Source organism: Passer montanus, unplaced genomic scaffold (genome assembly GCF_014805655.1).
Source record: "Passer montanus isolate IOZ18808 unplaced genomic scaffold, ASM1480565v1 scaffold60, whole genome shotgun sequence".
Lineage (NCBI taxonomy): Eukaryota > Metazoa > Chordata > Aves > Passeriformes > Passeridae > Passer > Passer montanus.
The window spans coordinates 4,333,799-4,356,340 of record NW_024371038.1 but is presented as its reverse complement, the minus strand read 5'-3'; the positions used below and the strand labels follow the sequence as shown (position 1 = coordinate 4,356,340).

Below are 22,542 nucleotides of genomic sequence, written 5' to 3'. Positions count from 1 at the left end.
GCATCACTTTCTGTCAGATGCCTTTCCAGACCAAGAGCAGCACTTCCTCCCAGACACACAGGTCACTCACTGTCTCACAGCATCAGTGATTTTGCAGACTGGAGAGCAGTACCCAGCACTAATCACTGCCTTCCTCATGGAACCCTGTGCTTCACCTGCTCACATTACTCAGCTAACACGGCCATGCTGTGCTAAACTTTGCATTTCATATTAACTCTCATATTAACTGTGCATTTACGATACTGAGATGAAGATTTCTCAAGGCACTTCCCAGACTGGAATCATGGCCAATGCTCAGCACACACCTGGAGGAGCAGACAGCAACCTGCTTTCTTCAGGACTGCTAACAGCTGTTGCACTGAAGTCTCCCAGGTCCAGAACATGGTATCAAGGAGCAGGGAGTTGCCATGATGAAAAACCACAAATACACCTAAGGCCTACTGAGAAAAGGCAGGATTAGCAGTGTTACACTGCAAGAGGGATCAACATGAGCTCTAAAAACTTTATTGCAACCAGGTATCAGACTGTTGCCTCGGTCCTTCCTTATTTTAACTAATCTTACCAAATTCTGAATCCTCCCTCAAGCCTTGCAGTCTTCTGTGAATACTACTTGAAAACTATATCACTTACTCTTGCAAATTTAGCAATGAGTTAGCAGACTTCAAGCACTAGCTGTAGGAGTTTATGAGGCAAACTCACAGCTTAGATTTTTAGACTCCTTGAAAGTCAAAACCTTTGCTTCGCATCCAAGAAACTGTCTACTCCAAAGAACAGGTCTGCATCACGTGTAATTCTTTCCTCTTATTTTTAAATGCCTTTCAGCTTCCCTAGTTTTAGGTCAGTTTCTCATTAATTTCACCAAATACATTTTCAGAAGGATTCTGTATTAGAAGGGGAAGTGTGTACATACAGAATAAATACCATGAAAAGGAGGAAAGAAGTTGAAGCTTTTTATATCAATCTCTACTGCTGAGTTTCCTGGACTGTTTTTTGGAATCAAATGCATGATAAAAAGCAGTTCTTTAACATTTATGGTAGGAAAAAAATAAGAGCAAAGATCTTGAGAAGTCTTGGAAAAAACCCACCTTAAATAAAACAATTGCTATCTACACCTGCTGTGGCAACCAGGATAAATTCTGCATCAATGACATTTATTTTCATTGAAGAGCCTACAAGTGGGGAAAAGATGACCCTAGACAAAAGTAATATTTGAATTGTCTATAGAACTTACTGTGTTGTTTTAAACTAGTAGTTCATGCCCTGAAAACGTATTGTGGTACTTTCTTCTGTCATTGACTTGCACCTCTATTGTCCCTACTTATTAGTTTTATGTGGCTAATTAAGTGGAAATCAAAATGAATTTTGGAAATTTATCATCAACAGAACTTTTAATTAAAACCTTGTTGCTTCCAAATGTCAATAATGACTAGGCAGTGAAATACTTTTTGTGAGGTTACTCATTTGGGTGGAAGACAAGCTTACCTTGGTAATACTGTTTTTAACACTCTCTGCTTAAAGCAACTGCAAAATTATATGTTACAGTGACATAAAGAAAAAAACACAATCTGTAGAGCCATGAAGCATGAATCACAAAGACTCACTTCAGATCCTAACATGGCAAAGGATTGGTGGAGCTTGTACCTTGTAAGACATACAACAACCATTGGAATCCACAACTGGCACATCTGATGGCAAAGGATTGGTGGAGCTTGTAAGACATACAACAACCATTGGAATCCACAACTGGCACATCTGTGTTAAAAATGAGAAAGAAACATGAAGCTTCCAAGGCTGGTAAGGACACAAAAAGTGTAATACATTCAGGAGGAGTAAGAGGGGGAAAAAAACAGCCAGAGAAACCATAGCAGGCAGATGCAGAATTGCCATGTGTTTGATCTGTTGTGGTTGTACACTTGAGGTACAAGAGCACAGCTGTCACCTTTCATGTGTTAAAAAAAACAGCCAGAGAAACCATATCAGGCAGATGCATGCAGAATTGCCATGTGTTTGATCTATTGTGGTTGTACACTTGAGGTACAAGAGCACAGCTGTCACCTTTCATGTGTTTGACAACTCACCCCACAAAGCAGCAGCATCAAACCTCTCCATAAAGCTCCAGAGTTCATTGCTCCTGATTCACTGGCCACGAGCAGGGCCTTGCTCCCTGGCAGATAATTTAAGGACAACGATGAACAAACTCTTTCCTAATCCTAAAATGCAGCACATTACTCTTTCTAGCAAACACACAGTCGCATCTGAGATTACCCAGTGGCTGAGCCATCGCTTTCCCCCAACAAAGGCTGCGTGCTGACGGCGGCAGAAAGAGTGCTGATCTGCTGCTCCGTGCTTCTCACTGAAACAAAAGGCTTAGGTATTACCATGAATGAAAACTAGAACCACAACAGGCGGTGACACGTTAATATTTTATTTTACACATTAATGCAGGCTGTGTAGCATTACAGCTGCATGTAAGCAGACATACCTGGATCAGTATCAGTGCACATACAGCAATCATGCTCCCGCAGGAATCCATCCCTGGCTCCCGCTGCAGCCCGTGCCACAGCCGGCAGGCCTCTACCGGCTCCCGCAGCCCGTGCTAAGGGCGGCAGGGGGTGCCAGCGGTGCCCGGATCGCGGGGCGCGCCGGGCGGGCACACGGGGATCCCCTCACGCCGCATCACCGCGCCGCTGCCACCGCCGGAGAGGAGGTTTGAACCGCGCCGGCCGCCGTACGGGGAGGTGCCACTGCCGCTTCCGCGAGAGGTGGCCCCCGCCGCGCATGGAGGAGCTGCCCGTCGTCGTGCTCCTGCTGCTCCTCCTCGCCTTGCTGCTTGTGCCGCTGGTGCTCCTGGATAGGAGGCGCCGCGGCCGGCGGACGCCTCCGTTCAGTGTCCTGGTGGTGGCCGGCTCTGGTGAGTGGTGGTTGCCGCCGGCGGGAGCGGGTGGCGCCGCAGAGCTGCAGCTCCAGATTCTTGGAACTACGAGTCCCGGCATGCAGCGCGACAACGGCGAGCGCAGCGCTGCCCCTGTACCCTGGTGCATGCCGGGAGTTGTAGTCGCGGTTGCGTGTGTGTGGTGCCCCAGCCCCGCCGCCTGCCCTTGGGTGTTTCGGTTCTCGATTTGAGTCACTGTTTGTTACGCGTTTCACCGAAGTCCCGGTGAAAGCACGGGAAGCACTGGCGCAGGACAGCTGTGCGGCTGCTCGGCCTGGCCGCAGACTGCTGATGGCGATGCAGGCACGGCGTTCCGAGGCTGGCACGGCCCTCGCAGATGTGGCGTTCCGCGATCCGCCCAACCCACGCTGCTGGGATTTACTTACGAGAGGCACACGTGGATCCCTCAGAGACAAGAGTGTCACCCCTCGCTGAAGGGGGCGTGCACATCTGCCACTCCTTGTTACCTTGTTATTGAAGGGCAATTAATTTACCTCCAAAAAATTTACTTGAAAAGTTGCAGCTGACAAATACAGGCCAGCTGTGATTTCAGTACTCAGTATCCCTTTGGTTTTTGCACACCCGCTGATTGAGTAATAACCCTGAGATCTTTCTGCATCTGAGTTTGACTGGCAGGTTTATAATTCTGAAGGTCATCTTTACATGCACTAGGGCTGGATGTGTGTGTGTTTTCCTTCAGTCCTTCGGAATCTAGTTAGTCTGTATTAAAATAATACTTCCACTGTACATAATCTTCCCAGCTGAAATAATAGATGTGAGTTAAGATTCACATAATGTTCAAGCCTATTCTTTGAGGCTTTTAAGTGGGAATCTCCTGCTCTTCTGTGAGTGCATTAATATTAGTGAAACCTTAACAAACACCACTCAGGAGAAAACATCTCCAAACATAACTGAAAAACAGCCCATGAAATTGTATGGAAAGGTGGCAAAGTGTAGTGCAGTGCTGCAGCATAGCCTCCTTGTCAGTTGTTCAGCAGCTACGAGTGTTTGACCTGTGCAGCAGAGGGCTCTTGGGAGCCTAGTGACACTGAACAGCAGGAGGTAGCAGGAACACATGTGGTTCACTGGTTTTGGTCTGCAACTTCCAGCAGAGTGAAAAGCAACACATCCAGTAAACACATGATGTATTCATGGGTCTAGTTTCATGTTGGTCTGATGCAGTCCAATAGACAAAAGGTGAGATTGCTCCACTTCACCTACACACACAATCTTCCTTCTCCCCCCATTCCATTCTAACAATATTCCTCTAACTGCTTTTCAGGAAACTCAAAGGACAAGAAAAGCCAAAAATTAACCCAGCTGCCAAAAAGCCCAGTATGTACACCCTCCCCTTCTGTCTGGTGTAGTGCCAGTGCAGCTCTGGGACAGAGTGACCCTGCAGTTAGAAGGTTGTGAGGGCCCTTTCAAGGGCAGTGCTCAGGGCAGTGCCTGAAGCAGGACTGTTTGTTCTGTCAGCAGCCAGCTCTGCACGGCTGTGGCTGCAGGGGGACACGGCTGTGGCTGCAGGGGGACAATGCTGTGGCTGTCACTGCTGTGGCTGCAGGGGGACACTGCTGTGGCTGTCACGGCTGTGGCTGCAGGGGGACGCTGCTGTGGCTGCAGGGGGACAATGCTGTGGCTGTCACTGCTGTGGCTGCAGGGGGACACTGCCCTGGCTGGTTTCTGTGTAATGAGCTGGGCTGGCACAGCCCTGCTCTGGCAGGTCACAGCACTGGCACAGGACAGGGTCAGTGGCAGTTCTGCTTCCAAGGTGCAGCTCTGAGGCAGATCCTGTCCAGCTGCATTTTGGCCATTGCCCCACGGGGTGGCCTTTGAGTGCAGAGCAGTGTCACTCTGTGCCTGGTTGTTCTGCACCCTGTACAGGACATTAAACACAAACATCAGACTCCTGTGTCAGCCTGGTTCAATCCCATTGCACTGGAAAATGTCCATCAATACCGCTTCCCTGGCAGCTGAGCTCCCTCCATGTTATTTAAGCAGTCTCTAATTGAAGATACTTTCTCACTGGTAGTAGTATACTCATATGCTTTAAAATGAGAAGTGACTGATTCAGCTGAAGAACTGGAAAGTTACAAAGTTTTTCACATACTAATTGCAGTTTGCTTTGTTTTACAGGTGGGCACACAACAGAAATCCTGAGGTTACTCAGCTGTTTGTCAGAGTCATACTCTCCTAGACATTATGTTTTGGCAGACTCAGATAAGATGAGTGAAGCTAAAATACGTTCTTTTGAACAAAAAAGGGCTGAAACATTCTCCAAGTCCCAGGTAACTTGTTAAATACTCATGTAAGAAAAATGATCTTGACATTCTAATTCAAGGCAATTTGGAAATGATTCTTTTAAAGGGCATTTATACCAGCTAGCCACTGAAGTGTTACTTGTAGCTGTAAGAATATTGGGCAAAAATATTGCAAAGGGGATTTTTTTTTTTTTAGTTTGCCATTTCCCTCAGTGAAACATAATACTTTTTTGAAAGAAATTATATATAAAAATATTTTGTCCAAACAAAAGAATGTCCAACCCTAAATTATTAGATTTCTTAAAGATACCTATTTTCAGTATTAAAAGGTTATGTGGTTTTCATAGCTCACTTATTTTTGCTAAGCAGCTTCTCTTTTATAACCTCTCCAACTACTAACACATCCTGTAGTTATATTTTCCCTCAACACTGAAAGCCAGAGGAGCATTTTTGGCTGCATGTGAGTTTGATGTCTGGATAACAGATGCTCATTTTCCTTTGACCATTCTCTTTCTACTGAGCAAAAATATTTAGAGTGAAAATGAAAGATAAATTTTGGAAAGTAAATATCACATGCCTGTAACATATATTTGCTATATTTCAGTGTGCTTTCATACACACACAATGTGTTTTGTTATTGGGGGCACTGGAGATCATCAGACATTTAAAAATTGTGTCTTAGTGGCTTCTTGAAGCTTTGCATAAGTGAAAGGGAGAAGTCTGAATGCTTCAACACATGGTCATTGCCTTCCTCATCCAGTTAAGGAAGTAGATTTTTCCAGAACCAGGGACCAGATGGAAGAAAAATTACAATAATGATGTAACAGAAAACCAGCCATGTAAGAGAAAATTAAACACACACACCTCCCCACCCCTCCAAATAATTTTTTTTATCTGTGGTCTAGCTCTGTTCTAACAGCTATTCAGGGAGAAGGACAGAAAGCCAGAATGAGCATCTTGCTTACAAGAAGAAAAACGCTGCACCTCAACCCACTGAGCCTCTTAAAAAAAAACCCTAAAAATGCCTCCTTTGCAAAGTTCTGGTCCTGCTATCACTGGCTTCTTTGCTCTCTATCACTCCCCACCTGCAGCCACAGCTATTCCACATGGATGCCCCCAGAGCTTTTACTCAGGGCACCTTCTATGCTCATACAGAACCTGTTTCAGCTGCTGGCAACGTTCTCCAGCAGCAGAGAGACAACTTACTGAAGCCTCTTCTGACCATATGTTCTTTTCCATTTCATGAGAGGTACTATGCTGAGAAATCTTGTTTCTCATAATGAAAAATATTTGTGTGAACTCAGTTTCTTTGCAAGCATTGCAATATGTTCAGCTGAGAATATTACAATAATTCACAGCAGTTGCAGTTTTCCATCAGCTTTTCCTTGCATCCCTGCAAAACAACATTAACCAGGTATCTGCATTACAGATTTGCCAGTTTGGAACATTTGTTTTCAAATTAGAAAAAAGATTCTGAGTACATTAAAGATGTAAAGAAAAAAAAAGATTGCAACAATATGACACCACAGAGATAGGGGAGAAATCTTTTTCTCTTGTCAGACATACTATGCAGTGTTCCAGCAAAATACACAGGATGTGCCTTTGGAACATTGACAGTACTTAATAAGAGGAGAGGCTGGGATTACAGGAGCATCTGGCAGTGGCTTTTAAACAAACAAACAACAACAAAACCCCCCAGTTTTGGTTTTCATTTTAATACCTAGGAGTTGTTTGATGTGTGGACAGAAGTTCTAACATGACATAGACACTGATGTGCAGTTTGCAGCATGTTTTGAAAAGTATAGATAAAATCAGCTTGATCTTTACTTGAACTCTCCAAGTAAATTCCTGCTTTGATACTGTTCAGATTTCCTGCCAAGTTCTGCTGAAATTATTTGGGTTTTTTAATGATGATGAAAATCACCTACAGTTTTTTTTGTCAAATGCTCTTTAACACCTTTCTTACAGTGAAGGTTCATCTGAATAGTTCCACTGGACCCTGATCTGCCTAAAACCACTTTCTCATGCCCATATTTCTTGCAGGATTGAGTGCTATGCAAGGGTCTAAACTCCACTTAGAGCATTTCTTTTTATCACCTGAACTCTTCCAAAGCTTCGAGAAACAGAGACAGTGATAACCAGAAACCTATTGAATAGGGAGCAGGGGGTATGTTTATTTTTCCATATTCTGTTGTCAGAGTAATGCAATCAGAGTTTCAACACCTGCAAATAAAACATTAAAAAAATCAGTTTGTAACATCTGTTAATGCCTTCCAGTATTGCAGCTATTAAAGATATCAGAATGAAATGGGGTAATCTCAGTCAAGAAAATTAACATTCTGCATTTACAAGTGTTGGGGTTTTTTATTCTTCCCACCTTATATATTAAAAATAGTCCCAGTTACTGCTATTCAAGACAGATTTGTAGTTTGTATTTACCATGCAGCTTTTGTTAGCATCCTCTTTCAGGGACACAAATTGCCAGGACTAAGCTATGACAATTAGCAATGTGCACATGAAGTAACTGGGCAATTTTCAGTATTTAGAGTTTCTCACACCCCTCGTAAGTTCTTCCAGAGTGGTGGTGAGGTGATCTGGTGTCCCCTGTGAAGTGAGGTAACAACCACTATCCACGTGTCAGCATCACTCAACGCTGCACTGCATCCACTACACCTGTCCTTCGTGTAAACAGCCCAGAATGTCATTGGCATCAGGAGTGCCTTCTGCCATGGCAATGATTGTTAGGTGCAGCTCCTCCCCACTGAGGTGAAGGCACCTGCCAGGAGGGCAGGCAGCCTGACAACTGCTCCCTGCTCCCGGCGTTTCAAGACAAAAGGAATCATCCTTGATACCTTTACACACCGTGAATAATCTTCATTTAGGGAAAGAACAAAGAAAGTTACTTCTTTACCTACATTTTATTTAATGATAAGATGTTCTTTCCTGTTTCTTTATGCAGATATTCTGCATTTTGAATATCCATCGCGCGTATCTCTGAATACTCACTGAGTCCTCAATGTAAAGGGTGGTGATATTGGCTTTTACACGTTTAGTGGCGCTCCGCGGACGGCAGCGGAGCGAAGCTGCGCGTGTCCTGTGGTGTAAATGCCCGGGCGCTGCGGGATGCCGGGCGCTGCGGGATGCCCGGGCGCTGCGGGATGCTGGGGTGCTGCGGGATGCCCGGGCGGTGCGGGACGCCGGGCGGTGCGGGATGCCGGGCGCTGTGGGATGCCCGGGCGGTGCGGGATGCCCGGCGGTGCGGGATGCCGGGCGCTGCGGGATGCCCGGGCGGTGCGGGATGCCGGGGCGGTGCGGGATGCCGCCGGTGCCCGCGAGGTGCCGCCCGAGCCCGGCGCTGCTGCTGCGGCTGGAGGGAGCCCGGGGCGGCACCGAGCAACACCTACCGCGTTCTGCTGTTCTCTGTGCTTTGTACTTTACTTTTTATACACAAACGTTCCCAAACTAGACTAAGAAAAGGCAAAAAAAGGCTGGCACAGACAGATGTAATAAGAAGCAGCCACAACGTTGTCAGAAAAGTAACAGCGCCGTTCCTCGTGCTCTTTTCCAGTTCAGCCTGGATCGCATTCCCAGAAGCCGGGAGGTCAGACAGTCCTGGATCTCCTCTGTGCTAACAACACTGTACTCCATACTTTACTCCCTTCCTCTGACCTACAAACGGAAACCAGATTTGGTAGGTAGAGAAAATTTTAATTTATTGAGAACTTGCTAATCCTCATTATAAAAGCACTTGGCATATGCAGACGGCATCTCATATGTATGCTTAGATTTACAATTCACAGGAAAACTATTTTTAATTTTAAATTAAATATAGCAGCAGTACATCAAGAAAGAACAGGTTGCACTGCTGGTGAATTAGAATAGCAAATACCAGTTTTCCCTCGCAAAGGTGCAAGCACCTTCAGAGTCACTCCCTTGTTATGCTGGAAGAGCTAGCAAAAACAAGATTGCTGCTTCCTGATAGTATCTCTTCAGGATTGCAGCAGCACAAACTATGCCTGAAAGCCTGGTTATCCTGTTGGCTGGACTTGCTTCTAAAATGGTATGACCAGTCTGGCACAGACAGGTTCAGACCAGCACAAATATATACAGATTCAGTTCTTGTGCTTACACAGACTTCTGAGCTACAATGCATATTTATTTAGTCTTTGGCTGACTGACATTAATTATCGCATCTAATGACAAAAAGCATCACTGCTGAAGTAGCAACTCCTCAGCACTTTAGTAGCTTTTTCAAGCTGTTCCGAAAACTGCACTCTCATGCTAATTACATTTATTTTAAAATATTCCACACACATAAACAAGTGAGAGGCATTCAGGGTTGTCAGATGGTAGAACTACGATGGAGATATTCAATCAAGAAAGTTTTGTGTTAATACAAAAGGTAGTACACTGGTCTCCTAGCTTTAAGTCTTACCATTTTGTAAGAAAAAATTTGGTTACAGCTGGCTTCTTGCTAGAGTTGTTGTCACCTTAAGGAGTTAGTAATCTAAACTTGAGGTTTTTGTAAAGAGTATTAGTTTAGCAGAACTTCAAATTAAGGAGTTAGTAATCTAAACTTGAGGTTTTTGTAAAGAGTATTAGTTTAGCAGAACTTCAAATTAATACTTTATGAGGTTTAAAATGCTTAAATGAAACATGTAAAAACGAGTGCAGTTACAAGGTATTTTTCATAATTTAGTAGTAGCACCTATACACACACAGATATTTGTAAGGAGACAGATATTTGTAAGGACACTATTTTTAAATCCCTCTGTGAACTGTATGGCTAATTCTATGGAGGCTTTTTAATGTTTGTGGTATTTTGAATGTTTAGAGAGACTGCTGTGAGTAATGTGATCTCATTTGCTTCAATTGTACTGGTCAGTTCCTGTCAGATCAAAAGCTACTCGCTTGCTGGACTTTTCAGACAGTTTAGTGTGCAAGACAACAGAAGTAGGTTTTTTTGCAGTTGCTGTTTTTCAAGCCTCTTCTGAAAACTGGAGATAAAACTGGGAGAGGGGAGAAGGTGGCATGCTATTCTTTCTACAGTGGTTTTGATTGAGGCAGTGGTAATAGTCAAGTTTCTTTACATGAGCAGACAGAAAAATGTGAGTAACTTTAATAATACTTTGCTACACCACTGTGTTAGGTTAGTGTATTTTTTACTTATTGCAAAAGAAATTGACTCGAAAAATCTCACTGAGTAGCTTAAAGGAAACAGGAAGTTACTAATCTAATTCCATGTTTTCTGTTTACCAAAGGAATTTAAAGTGACAGAGAGATTTACACATAGAGTTATTAGAAATGGTGCTGGAGCTGATAAACTGTGATAAGCTATCAGAAGACTAACGTTCTGAAAAACTTGTGCTTGTAAAATTAAGGATATGTTTTAGCAAGGCCTTTAAGCCCTTTGCAGTATTTAAAGTAACCCCTGTCTCAAAGTGAGATCCAGAGAGTCTTTATCCATGGTTAAAGAGCTGGAGGGAAAAGCAGCCCCAGTTACTTTTTGTCAGGTGTCATTATCAACCAAAATAGCAGCTGGCAGAAGCATCCCTGGCATTATGGCAAATTATGTACCACTTGGAAGCTGCTTCCATACTACTACTTGAATGTATATCTTAGTTCATGAATTCTGTAAAATATAATAACTCTGAGAGCTGCAAAGATTTTAAAACACTTATCCAAGCAGACTGGTTCAGGGATTAAAATACCTCACATTGCCAGTGAAAAGACTGTATGGTATGTGAAGCAACTGGTAGTATTTAACTGCCTTTCCACAAAAATGTTTGCAGTGGATTGAAATTCAGTCTACTCTTGGCAAAATGTAATGCTTAGTAATGTAAAGAACTAGAACTAGGCTGGGATAAATGCTGGCACTCACAGGGCTCATCTATAACTTTTGGCATGGAAATCAACAACCAAGTTTAGAAACAAGCACAGTATTACATCATGCTGAGAACTTCACATTTTTAAACAGGAGAGCTTATGGGTGCTGCACATTTTCAGTCTAGACACTGGTTTTTTTTAACTGCTGGAGGGAAAGACAACCTTGCTTCTAAATAATTTGTATGTAGGAGTGATCCCCAAACTCTTACACTTGCTTTCAGGTCAGAAATATGTGTATGTATGAAGGAATGACTGAAGTCTTCTGTAGGCAGCCTAAAGCCTTACACTTGCTTTCAGGCTTGTCAGAAATGTGTATGTATGAAGGAATGACTGAAGTCTTCTGTAGGCAGCCTAAAGCTAGAGAAACACAGAAGTGTTGCAGCTGTCAAGAAATGCAGGACAAGAAAAGTACTGCAAAGGGAGCCCAAAACCATTAGGTGCACAAAGGCAAGATTTGGAACAGGTATGCTAGTTATGCCAACCTAAGCCTGTCTGTGGAGTGCAAATAGCTGCAAAAGGGAAACAGCAAACCCAGTTACACTGGAATTAGTTGATGAGCACTTGATATGTGCTTTACTTGATGAGGACTCTTGTCCCTTTGTATCTCACACTGATCTGGCAAAGCTCCTTGGATTAGTTTTCCTGAGCAATCAGTTCCATCTAACCCTTCTTCAAGACAGTAAGTTCAGAAAGAACTAAACAACTTCCTGGAGATCTTTGCTGTCTTGCAGGACTTGACCCATGCTTGAAGTGGGCCTCCAGAGAGTTTAAGAAATGTAAAAGTTAGTTGAGTTGTTCAGCTTGAGATCATCTTCAGGGGGCCCATTTCTGAGTTATGAACATCTGCACTCTGCAAAGTTAAGTCCCTTAAGAGATATTAAGCCAAGTAACAATTAAGATGTCAGAAGTGATGATTGGCTTGTGTTTCTATAGCCAGGAATTGCAGAAATGTAAGTGCCAGAGTGTTTTGCAGGTGAATATATGGTGAGCAGTTTTTATAACATCTATCTGCCTTAGATAGGCTTCCTATACAGAGACCTAAAATTCCAGAGAAGGAAAGGCTTGTGCCAGCACACACTGCTTACACCCACCTTCCCCCAGAAAAGCTTTTAAAACCATTCATCAGCTGCAGCCAGATTTAGCATGCAGTCTCAGAGATTGCAAATTCCTACCATGAAAACAGGCAGCTGGTCAGAGAAGAGAGACTTCTGTTGTCTTCATTGAGAGAAAGGCTAAAACAGAAACACAAAACTGGAACAAGATGTTATAAGATCTATTATCTAGAAAAGGATGCAAATCCTTCTTATTTATAGAAAATTACACAAGTTGCACAGAGATTTTTTCCAAAGATAAAGAAAATTACTGCATCCTACATAGATCATTTGATATACAAGAAGGACTAAACTAAAGTTACATGTTTCCTTTAATATGCTTGAAGTCAGTCAGTAGATAAAAGTTCAAAGGAAACTGGTCTTCAGTTCTCTTGCTGCTTACATAACCATTGCCTTTGGGCCAGTTTGCCAACCCTGCAACTAAGTTTTCAGGTGATCTAGCCTTTTGTTTGGATCACGATTATCCTGCTCATTCTGGCATACCTGAAATCCAAACTGAAAATGAAAGATGTGCACCTACCACACAGCAGAAGCTGCAAAATATTGTATCCAGTCCTTGTTTTCAGCCATAGATGGGTTATGTAATTGGGTCGGCAATTTGCTATCCTTTAATATAATTAAATTTCACCTACACTTGTGCAGAAGTGCTACATAAAGCTCCATTCATTAGCAGATTGCACATCCTGGACCCTTAGGACCAGACTTTTTTTTCCTTTTCTGGCGACACTTCTCAACAGTTCCCAATGCCTCAGGGCTCTACAGAGCCTGAAATAAGGAGATATTTTCAGATGACTGCTATTTGGAAAAACCTGGGTTAAATCAGGCTAAGAAGGTTGTCCTCCCACATTAGGGCCTCCTTCCTGTGGGAAGTCTGTAGTAAGTTTACATTTACACAGCAAGTACGTCTTCTGCTGTCAGAGAATGAGAATGAAACTTCTTTCTAGAAGCCTGAAATCTGCACAGCTTATCATGCTTGTAGCAATCACCTCTTCTTTTATCACTGCACATCCCATCACACATGCCTGATCCCCTGACTGGTTAGACTGACTAAGGCAGCTTCTGATTACAGAAGTGTTTGCACAGTAAGCTAAATGAAAGGAGATCATTATTTCATTTAGCTAAGATTTTCCATTCTTTGTGCCCTGCCCAAAATGCCTGAAGTTCATAACACTCTCACAAATTACTGTGACAAATAGCAAGTTATTGTCCCTTATATCGTGGTTCTAATTGGAACTTTGTGGAAAGCTACAAAATCTGGGTGGTGCCATTTTTTTTCTTTATTCATTTTATAACAAGTGATCTTTGTATAATGCGATATTAGGACTATCTGCTGCATTCTTTTGTGCACTGCATCTTTCCACAGTGTTTATAATTCTTTGGACCAGATTGTATCTACAAATGTTCTTCTAGGATCAAAACAGTCAAAATAAGCAAGAGTAAGAACACTGGATTAAGAACTTCAGCAATACAATTTTTTTTCTCCAAAAAGAAAACAAAGTGAAGGCATCAAAATGTGTTTAACTTCTCAGTGTTGATGAAAATGAGTCTTATCCACCCCTCCTACCTTGTGTGCTGTGTACAGCTTCCCTGCAGCCCCAATGCAGAATTACCCTGTGCTGAGCACAGATAAACATCTGAAGCTATTCCAGTCAGCTGCTTCAAAGCTTTCTTGTAGCTCTGCCCTTTCTGTGACTGCTAATTAGACTTGCCTATAGACACTGCTTTTCAGAGGGAGGACAGGAGTAGCAGTAAAGATGAACTGAGATCTTAGCTTAATTTTAAAGAGGCATTTTTAGACGTAAAAGAGTCTTAACTCATCAGCTGTCAGGGTCATTATGAACTTAATGAACATCCTGGTCACACTTCCATGTATGTTTTAAAGCATAACAGTCTTGCTAAACCTAACCACTGGTATGCAGAGTGCCAACACCTCTAGGTTTTACACAGAAGATATTTCAGGCAGGTATTTGATGCACATTCTTGCTATACCAAATTCAGTGATTAGGCAGTAGCCCAAGAGATGTTTTATGAACATTTAAATATCATGTTTAGTTAACCTAAAATACTGCTTTCAAGTTGAAGTTAAACAAATGTTTGATTAATGAAAGACACACTTGAGATTTGTAATTAAAGGCTCAATTCAGGCTACTAATAGTAACATATATGAGTATATTTGAAAGTCCTTGGATTCGATTTCTCCTTTCAAGTAGAAGCAGGCTACTAGAATAAGCAGTACTTTTTATATTAAGAGATATAAAAATTATTTGTAAAGAGGCTCTAAAAGGTTGAATGGTATTTCTCATGGCGACCAAGAGACTGTGGTCAGGTTCACATTCCGCCAAGGTGACGTTGCTGAAAGCCAGCTAGTGCCTACTGTTGTAGCTAGAGATGTAGTTTAGTAACCACCATTTCATTTACTTGGCAAAGGCTTTTTACTGAATTCTTTTATGACCAACTTTTTCTTCTACACTAGGTCAAATTTCCTCTACTTCCTACTAATTTGTCAGCAGCAATAAACCACATACCCACTCCACAGTAATGTAGGTAGGGAGTTAGTTTATTCTCCACCCTGTTTTTGCTTTGGTAATCTTTTTTAACTAACCTAGCCATATCCCACAATTTCTCAAAAGACTCAATGGTTGTTTTGTTGGTCCCACTGACAGCCTGGGTGTCCACGTAATGTTTTAATAACCAACACTAACATCTTCAGACTTGAGCCTTAGTACCAGTCTCACAGCTGTCATTTATTATTATTTTAATTGATCATTCTATGCTTCTCATTTTACATTTGGCTGGGAAGTATTCTGATGGAAACTACCACTCCAAAGACCTTTTAATCCCAATGACAGACCTGTCACCTGGCACACAGGGGCAGTTAAGGAATGGTGCCTAAGGTTAGACTCCTTAGAAAAAATTAAAGCCTGCAAGTTTCTTTAGGCATCCAAATGAACCTTCCTCACTAAGCTGTTGCCTAACTTCTGACACTCTTAATGACCCCAGTCATATCTTCTCTTTTCATCAGTAAAGCCCTTGGGCATACCCACAAGCAGACCTGAGCTGTTTTAAGTCTTTACAGTGTCAGATAGCCACATGTATAGCTAAGCTCTGCTGAAATCCAGGGGCTGGGAGCTTCCCTCACTGCTTTGTATCCAGAGGCTGATGCAAATCACATCAGCTGGGCCTCTTCCCTTGTCTTGCCTCTGAGGATAGTGGGTTGGTAACTCTGGGTCAGGCCTGGAAGGCAGAAGTGATAATGGCTGATGCTGTTACAATTAAAGCCTTACATCCGGTTCCTAGTGGTTTTGCAGAAGCTCTCCTTTTCTCCCATAGAAAAATCCACTAGGTAGGATTTTTTTCCCTCTCTTTGTCCCCCACCTTTAGAAAGTGAGAGCTGCATAAAAAGTGATGCTTCCCAAACTATTTTGTTCTACGATGAAAGTAACACTCAGAAACAAGTAGAAGCCCAGCTGTGTAGTGTACTAATTTAGAGTCCTTGCCCTTCCACTTCTCTCTTCCCCACTCTGGCATTCACTAATCTTATTTATCCTGGTTAGGTAATCTGCCTGTAGGACCACACATGTCTCCACTTGTTTTGCAGAGCACCTCACATACTGGCTGTATTGTATGATAATAACTACAGCTACTGTACCAGTGAGATCCAGAGGGGAACAAGGAAGGTTTTCATGGCAGTGCTACAACCTGCAGTTGCTGACCAGCCCAAACATAAGCTGTTCCTGTAGGACACTATAACCACTTACTTGCACCCCTGATGATTCAAGCAATTTAGGCAGCAGAAGATGAAAGTGTACCCAGGTATAATTCAGTTCTACTTTAATTACCTGATTTACATCAGACTACACAGCTAGTTTTGGCTTTTTTTTTTGTCCTGCCTTGCATTCTGTAGGTAAGTTCAAACAGAAAATAGGGTGTGAAGTTTTAGCTGGTTTTATATACAGGTGGTGGAGGAAAGTGAACTGGATAAGATCTTCACTCTTCAAAAAGAATAAACCAGTAGGTAGTTTAATGACCTTTCTATTGTGCAAACAGAACCTGAAATTCTTCTTTCTTCCCATCAATAACAATAAGGAATTGTTGAAAAAGGTTCCTGCCTTTTTTAAACTGCAAAAAGTATTAACAATTCTAAGCTAATTTTTCTCTATGTTCAAAACTTGAATTTTCAGACACACTAAAGAGCAAAAGCTTCCATAAGACCACTCTCTCTCAACAAGCTTAAGTATTTGAGTATGAATTTTTTGAAATAGTAATATAATATTAAAACCAAGCAAGGGGTGATGAGCTCATAAGATGCTGTAATTTACATAACAGAATGCAAATTAATTCATTACAGATTCTCTCTTCTTGTGCCACAGAAACAACCACCTCCCCCCATCAACACAAAAACAACACAAACAAAATAATTCATTATTCCTATAACAGAGGAGTATCTAATATGTTTCTCCTACACTGTTAAAAAGTAGTATTGCATAGCAGTTAAGAGGTAGGACTTGCACAGATATGGATCATTCAGTTAACCCAGATTTGGTCCATTTTGTATCACTCCACTTGCCTTTGCCTCTTTTAGTTGTGTATCACCACCACCTCCTGTTCCCTTCATGTGATCTCCAGTGTTCAGCACGGTGGAGTAGGGAGCATTACCAGAACAAAGTATCCTACAGGTACTCCAGGAGGTGGCTCCATACCTGGTAGGCAGCACAACCTTCAGCTCACACGTGCACAGCCCCCAGCAGCAAACAGCATTCCCACACCACCATCCTCCCCAGCAAGCAGGGCAGTGTTTCTGCTCCTGACCAGGTGACAAAAGGCCAATCTCTGCAGAGGTCATTAAGGAGAACAGCAGGTGTTGCCAGTTTCCTATGCAAAGCAAATTGCAAATTAGTTTTCCACTTCCTACTAAATTGAAGGGGACTCTCATTGTCCTCCTTTTGATTGTTGTACTTTGGGAACATAAGTAGTACTTACACACTCGTTCTTTAAAAGAGATGCAGCAATTGTATGTTTATGTACTTATGAGAAAAACTGCAAGTTTACTGCTTTACTCATTTTTGTTTGACCAGTGACATTTAATCCCAGTGAAGCAGCAAGCTCTGCTTTCAGTGCTTTCCCTGGTAAATGTCACTGCTACAGTGCTGCATTCACCAACTCTAAAGTAGCTTTTATCAGCAGTGGTGCCATGTGCCAGTGTTCCCGGTGTTCCCAGACTGCTGCCTTAGCTTATTTTCTTTCAACAGCTGTGGAAAATATCTAAGAAACAAAGGCAACAGCTATTCCATTTTTATATAAAAGTGGTTGATAGGAAATTAGATTTGTAGAGTTGCTGAAGGTAGATGTTGTATTCTGATCCTTTACTTTTAAACTTCCATTAATATACAGCTTGATTTATTTATTTTACTGTTTAGAATTTGGTTCGATTGAATTGGCAGAGAATTTTAGTATGTAGGACTTAGTTTACAGACCTAGCTGTGAGCCCAGGCAGCCAGTGAGCCAATTTAACAGTGAGCTGAGCTGGACATTTCCTCGCATTAGAGGTGCATATGAATGGTGTAGAAAGACCTGTGGCACTGGCTTCTGGAACAATCCCTTACAACTTATTGGCAACAAATATCCAGTGACCAGGAAAGTCCTTGGACAGTTACAGCTCAAGAGGTCACAAAAGTGACACAAAAATTGTCTTTGGTCCCCTTTTCCCCCCTTTCTACTGCCTCATTAAGGAAGGCTGAACTTAGAGATTTTCAGAAACATTATCTCATGCAACACAAATATTCTACTGGCAGCCTTGCAGCTAAAGTAAATAGATTCTGAGAGAAACAGATAAAGGGAAGTCGGAAGTGTTTTCTGAGGGAAACAGCATTCATTTACAAATGCTGTTTGTAAATAGATGCTTCTTGTCCAATAGATGCCTGCCTCTTCCCCAGAGCATACTGGTGATTGCCATGGGCTTCACTGGGAGATACTGGTATTCTGCTGGTGGGGAAAAGCAAAAGCCTTGGTCTTTTCAAGGTGTAAGACATAAATAATTTTCCAAAATTTACTTTTGAATAGTGCTTTGAAATTCACTAGTAGGACTGCTCATCTTTGAGGAAGGCTGTGGGTGATTCAGTTCCTTCCATCATCCTTTCCAGTTTGTGTACAGGCAGGAGCTGAACAGCAGCATTTCTGCCTTACACCTTCTGCAATGGTTCCTCATCTATATAATGTACATATTTGTTTTCTCAGAAGTTTCCCCTGTACATCGTACACTTGAAGAGTGTATGATGATACTTGAAGAGTGTATGATGTTGGACTCCAAGCAGAAGGACCACTGGTCTCCCTTCCTGCTGGCAGTGAGAGAGAGTAAATAGGACTGGTCAGACCAGATTTTTGGAGAGGAATTGCCACTGCAATTGCAACTACACCAGTTCTAAGCAGGACATGCCTGTAGACACGTACTGAAGGTTAACTGGAGGTTAATTTTTAGTTCTGACTTACAGATCAGAGCCACCAGTTCAGATAGGGATCTGTTTGTGGGCTTCAGTAGGTTTATAACAGTCTTTTTCATGGCCAGTTCCTAAATCCAAGCATTTTGGGATAGGACCATCTATAACCAGAGTATTATATGAGCATTTTGCATACAGAAATCCTACAGAGTCACATCTACTTTGTCCTGTTTGAACTCATGTGTGTGGAAAGGGAAAGAGCAGAGGACATGAGTTATGATCAGACCATGTTTTTTTTAATGATGCCAAGTCCATCATTTTCCTGATCCTTTTTCCTGCATGCAAGTACTTTTCTGTGGATCAAAGGGCATCTGAGAGGCAGCTTAAAAATTATAAACAGTCAGAAAATGTAAACTGAAAGTTTGAACTGAATGCATCATATCAAAACCTGAATATAGGAGAGGTATTTTATTATTATTTTAATTTTGATTGCTGTCTTTCTGTTTTGTACCTCAGCAGAGTAAGAACAGGAGCTCAGTGTTGTCTTCAGAGCTACAAAGAGGTTCATAAATAGATGCATTTAGTGTTATTTCATTACATGATCTTTTGTGAGTACAGTTAGTTTGGGATTCATTGTGGGATTCATTTACCTCCATGTGTGTATCTAGACACAAGAATACCAAAAGGACTGGAGCTGCTGGCCAGGCTTAATAACGGGGAGAAGTAGGATGAAGTCTATGGCTTCATAAAGACAATGATTGTAAAAATTCAGCTTTTTCTAAAACCCATTTTATAGTCCTAAACTTCTGAGCTCAGTGGAATGTTAAGATGGCTACCTGACCTAAATCATATCCACAACTGGTATATTTTGTGTGAGACTGTGGAATGTAAGGGACCAATGTTTGAGCTTTCATAGTAGATGGAGGCTAAAAGTGTGCAGAGCCTTTCATGAAGGAAGACAGCTGGAAGGGTGCCTGAGGACAGAGATGCAAAGAGAGATGAACACCAGTGATCACAAAAAACACTAGGAAAGGGAGGATGGGTGGGAGACATCTCAGGGGATTGGGTAGAGTACAGACAAATTGATGGAAGATGAAGGCACTGGGGAAAAATAGGGGAGAGGATGGCAACAGAATGGAGAAAGGGCCGGGGAGCAGTGAAGGTAAGACAATATGTGACTCCAGGTAGCTCTGCTAAGGAAGGGGAAGGTGGAGTTTCTGTTCAGCAGTGGTGCACATTTTGGTCCGTTCCCTTAAAACTGGATTTTGAATAGGAAATCAGTAGTTAGACTGTATAGTCAACTCACAAAAATAATAAGTAGTAAATAATATTTTGGGGCTTTAGGTGCTTCTTATGCACTTATCTGAAAGAGGCCAGCTTCTGCAGGGATGCTGGTGGGTTTTGCCTGCAGACACAGGAGAACAAATTGTTTCCTATGCCTACATTTATGCTACAGAAACAAATGTTATTACAAATAGAGATACTTAAACACTCCTTAAGTTACATGTCAGTAGCCATGTACCAGCATCACAGCCAACATTCATGCAAATTAATCAAACTTTCCAGGAAATATGGCAAAATGCATTATTTAGTTTACAGATATGGAAACGTTTCTTTGAAATGCAAAAAGGCAGCATGTCTGGTTGGTTTATGTCATTACTCACCAAACCAAATGTATAAAAAACAGATCTTCATTCTCAGTAGATTGTAGAGTATAAGGCCCCAGTGTGGATGTGCTTGAAGTCAGGTTCAGCAGGAGGTTTGAAACCACAGTATTCTTCTCCGATTTCAAAATTCTAGGATGTAAAGATGATGTGTTCACCTTCTGAGCTATATGATACAAAAATAATACAAAATAAGTACATCGTTGTAAGTTTCAAATTCGAGTAGCTGTGGATGATGATACCCTAAAATTTCAATATTAAAACTGCATACAGCTCATTACTTGTAAGGGACTCTGAGAAAACATTAGCAAAGTCTTGCATTAATAATAAATAGTTCAATTAAGATGAACAATAAAATTAGAACATTTTTAAAACAGTATAACAGTCTGTTGATTCTGGTCAGAGAACACAGCATTACAATCATCACATCCCCCAGCTGGGTTTCTGGGGCTATGTTCAAGGCAAAGAACATGAGAGAAATTGGAACTCCATAGCACCAAATCTGTTGCTGCTTTTAGCTGAGGCAAGGTGCTTGTAACCAGATTATCAGTGGGATCTTGCCATGAAGCAGGAAAGGAAATGTTCTGAACTAATTGTTACAGCCCTGAAGCAGAAATTCAGTTTCCCCCACCAGTATAATATCTTTCACAAGCTGGTGAACTTGGAACAAAAAAAAGTGAGTTTATGGGGCATGGGCCATGATTTTATAAAAGAACTCTTTATTTCCATGTAACCCCAGCTGTGCAGAAAAGTGCTGATTACATGGTAGTATTTAAGTTTAGTAAGAAATTTCTTGCCTGAAATCAATTTTGATACCAAGTAGATTGGCTAATATACCCTGGTTTAAACCTTTTAAGCAATCTGTTTTTCAGTTGAACAATATCTAAAATTAAAAGAGTACTTTCTTTTATTGTTAACATTTATAAGTGAATTTGAGATCTCTGCTCAAAGGACATGACATGTTTTTACTACAACAGCTTCCTTCTGTATGCTTTTAACTGTCTCCTAGTGTTTATTAAAAATAAAAAATAAAATCTAGTCACACATGTCAGCTAATAGATTCTTGTGAAGGTCCTAATTCATCAGCACATTTTTGATGCACTCTTAAGTGTTTTGCTGACGTAAGCCAAGGTTCAAGAGGTTTATAACTGGATCCCAAGTTTAATACTAATTAAATTTCTTTGGCTTTATTATGTGCACAGATTTAATGGATGATACAACACAAAACTGTGACTGAGAGTGGAAGTTGTTTTGGTTATATACCCATGAGTCAAGGAATTGTAAATTCCTCCATAGAAATAACTGTGCCATCTCAGAGGTCTTTTCCTCCTTCATAACATGTAAAGAAATATGGCATTTCTGTAAAGAAATACGGTATTTTTCATATGGCATTATGTGGTACTTTGAAATAATGTGTTTTGTTTGTCCCTCACATTTTTTCATATTCACCTGCCTTTTCTGGGTTTTTAAAAATATTTTTTGAAATATATTTTTTGTATAAATGTCATGTTAAATACATATACACTTAATTCTTTACTGTATGAAAAAACTGATTACTTACTTTTGCGTTTCATCTCTTTTAGATATTGTGCAATGGACCAGGAACATGTGTTCCTGTCTGTTTATCTGCTTTTCTTTTTGGCCTCCTACGAATAAAGAGAACAGTTATTGTGTATGTAGAGAGCATCTGCCGTGTGGAAACTTTATCCTTGTCTGGAAAGATTCTTTACTACTTTTCAGATTATTTCATTGTTCAGTGGCCTGATCTAAAGAAAAAATATCCCAAGTCAGTGTATCTTGGTCGAATAGTGTAACAACAGAAGACAAGCTAAGCTTTACCTGAAATAGACTCTACAAGCTCCTCACTTGCATTCCTGTAGTAATTTATTTTCAAGAATTCCTGTCACAAAATTAGGCTGGTACTTTAAAATGAGACAATAAAGTTTCCTCTACATTTAAGTAAAATTTGTGTGTATTTGTATTTATTGCTATTATGTAGGTCTGTTTGCCAATAACTCATAGTGGCTCTAAATCTATCCCGTCTCTGTTTTCATCTAGTTTTTCTTCTTTGTGAATGGTAATTTTTGTCTAAAAATAAATATGGGAATTTGTATGAATGTAGCATTTCCTGTAAGGAAACTTTGTGTCATTTTTTAAATTGTAAGCAACAAGGTCTTTTTCTAGCACAAGAGATTTTATTTCCTTTATCCTAGTGGTGAAGTCCCTTGTGAATCCTTAGAGTATAAAGGAAAC

General features: G+C 41.3%; 1 protein-coding gene across 1 annotated transcript; it reads left to right on the top strand.

The window, feature by feature from the left end:
• The first annotated feature begins 2,402 nt into the window (after positions 1-2,402).
• ALG14 (ALG14 UDP-N-acetylglucosaminyltransferase subunit) lies at positions 2,403-22,248 on the top strand. Its single transcript, XM_039727210.1, has 4 exons — positions 2,403-2,911; positions 5,069-5,220; positions 8,762-8,884; positions 21,873-22,248. Exons 1-4 carry the CDS (start codon positions 2,779-2,781, stop codon positions 22,101-22,103), a joined length of 639 nt encoding a protein of 212 aa, XP_039583144.1. The 5' UTR covers positions 2,403-2,778; the 3' UTR covers positions 22,104-22,248.
• The last annotated feature ends 294 nt before the right edge of the window (positions 22,249-22,542 follow it).

Bases quoted from the DNA above. Each gene is read 5' to 3' on its own strand.
- ALG14 (XM_039727210.1), top strand. From the start codon at position 2,779: ATGGAGGAGCTGCCCGTCGTCGTGCTCCTGCTGCTCCTCCTCGCCTTG. The intron at 2,912-5,068 runs GTGAGTGGTGGT...TTTGTTTTACAG, and splicing joins CCTGGTGGTGGCCGGCTCTG to GTGGGCACACAACAGAAATC. The intron at 8,885-21,872 runs GTAGGTAGAGAA...CATCTCTTTTAG, and splicing joins ACAAACGGAAACCAGATTTG to ATATTGTGCAATGGACCAGG.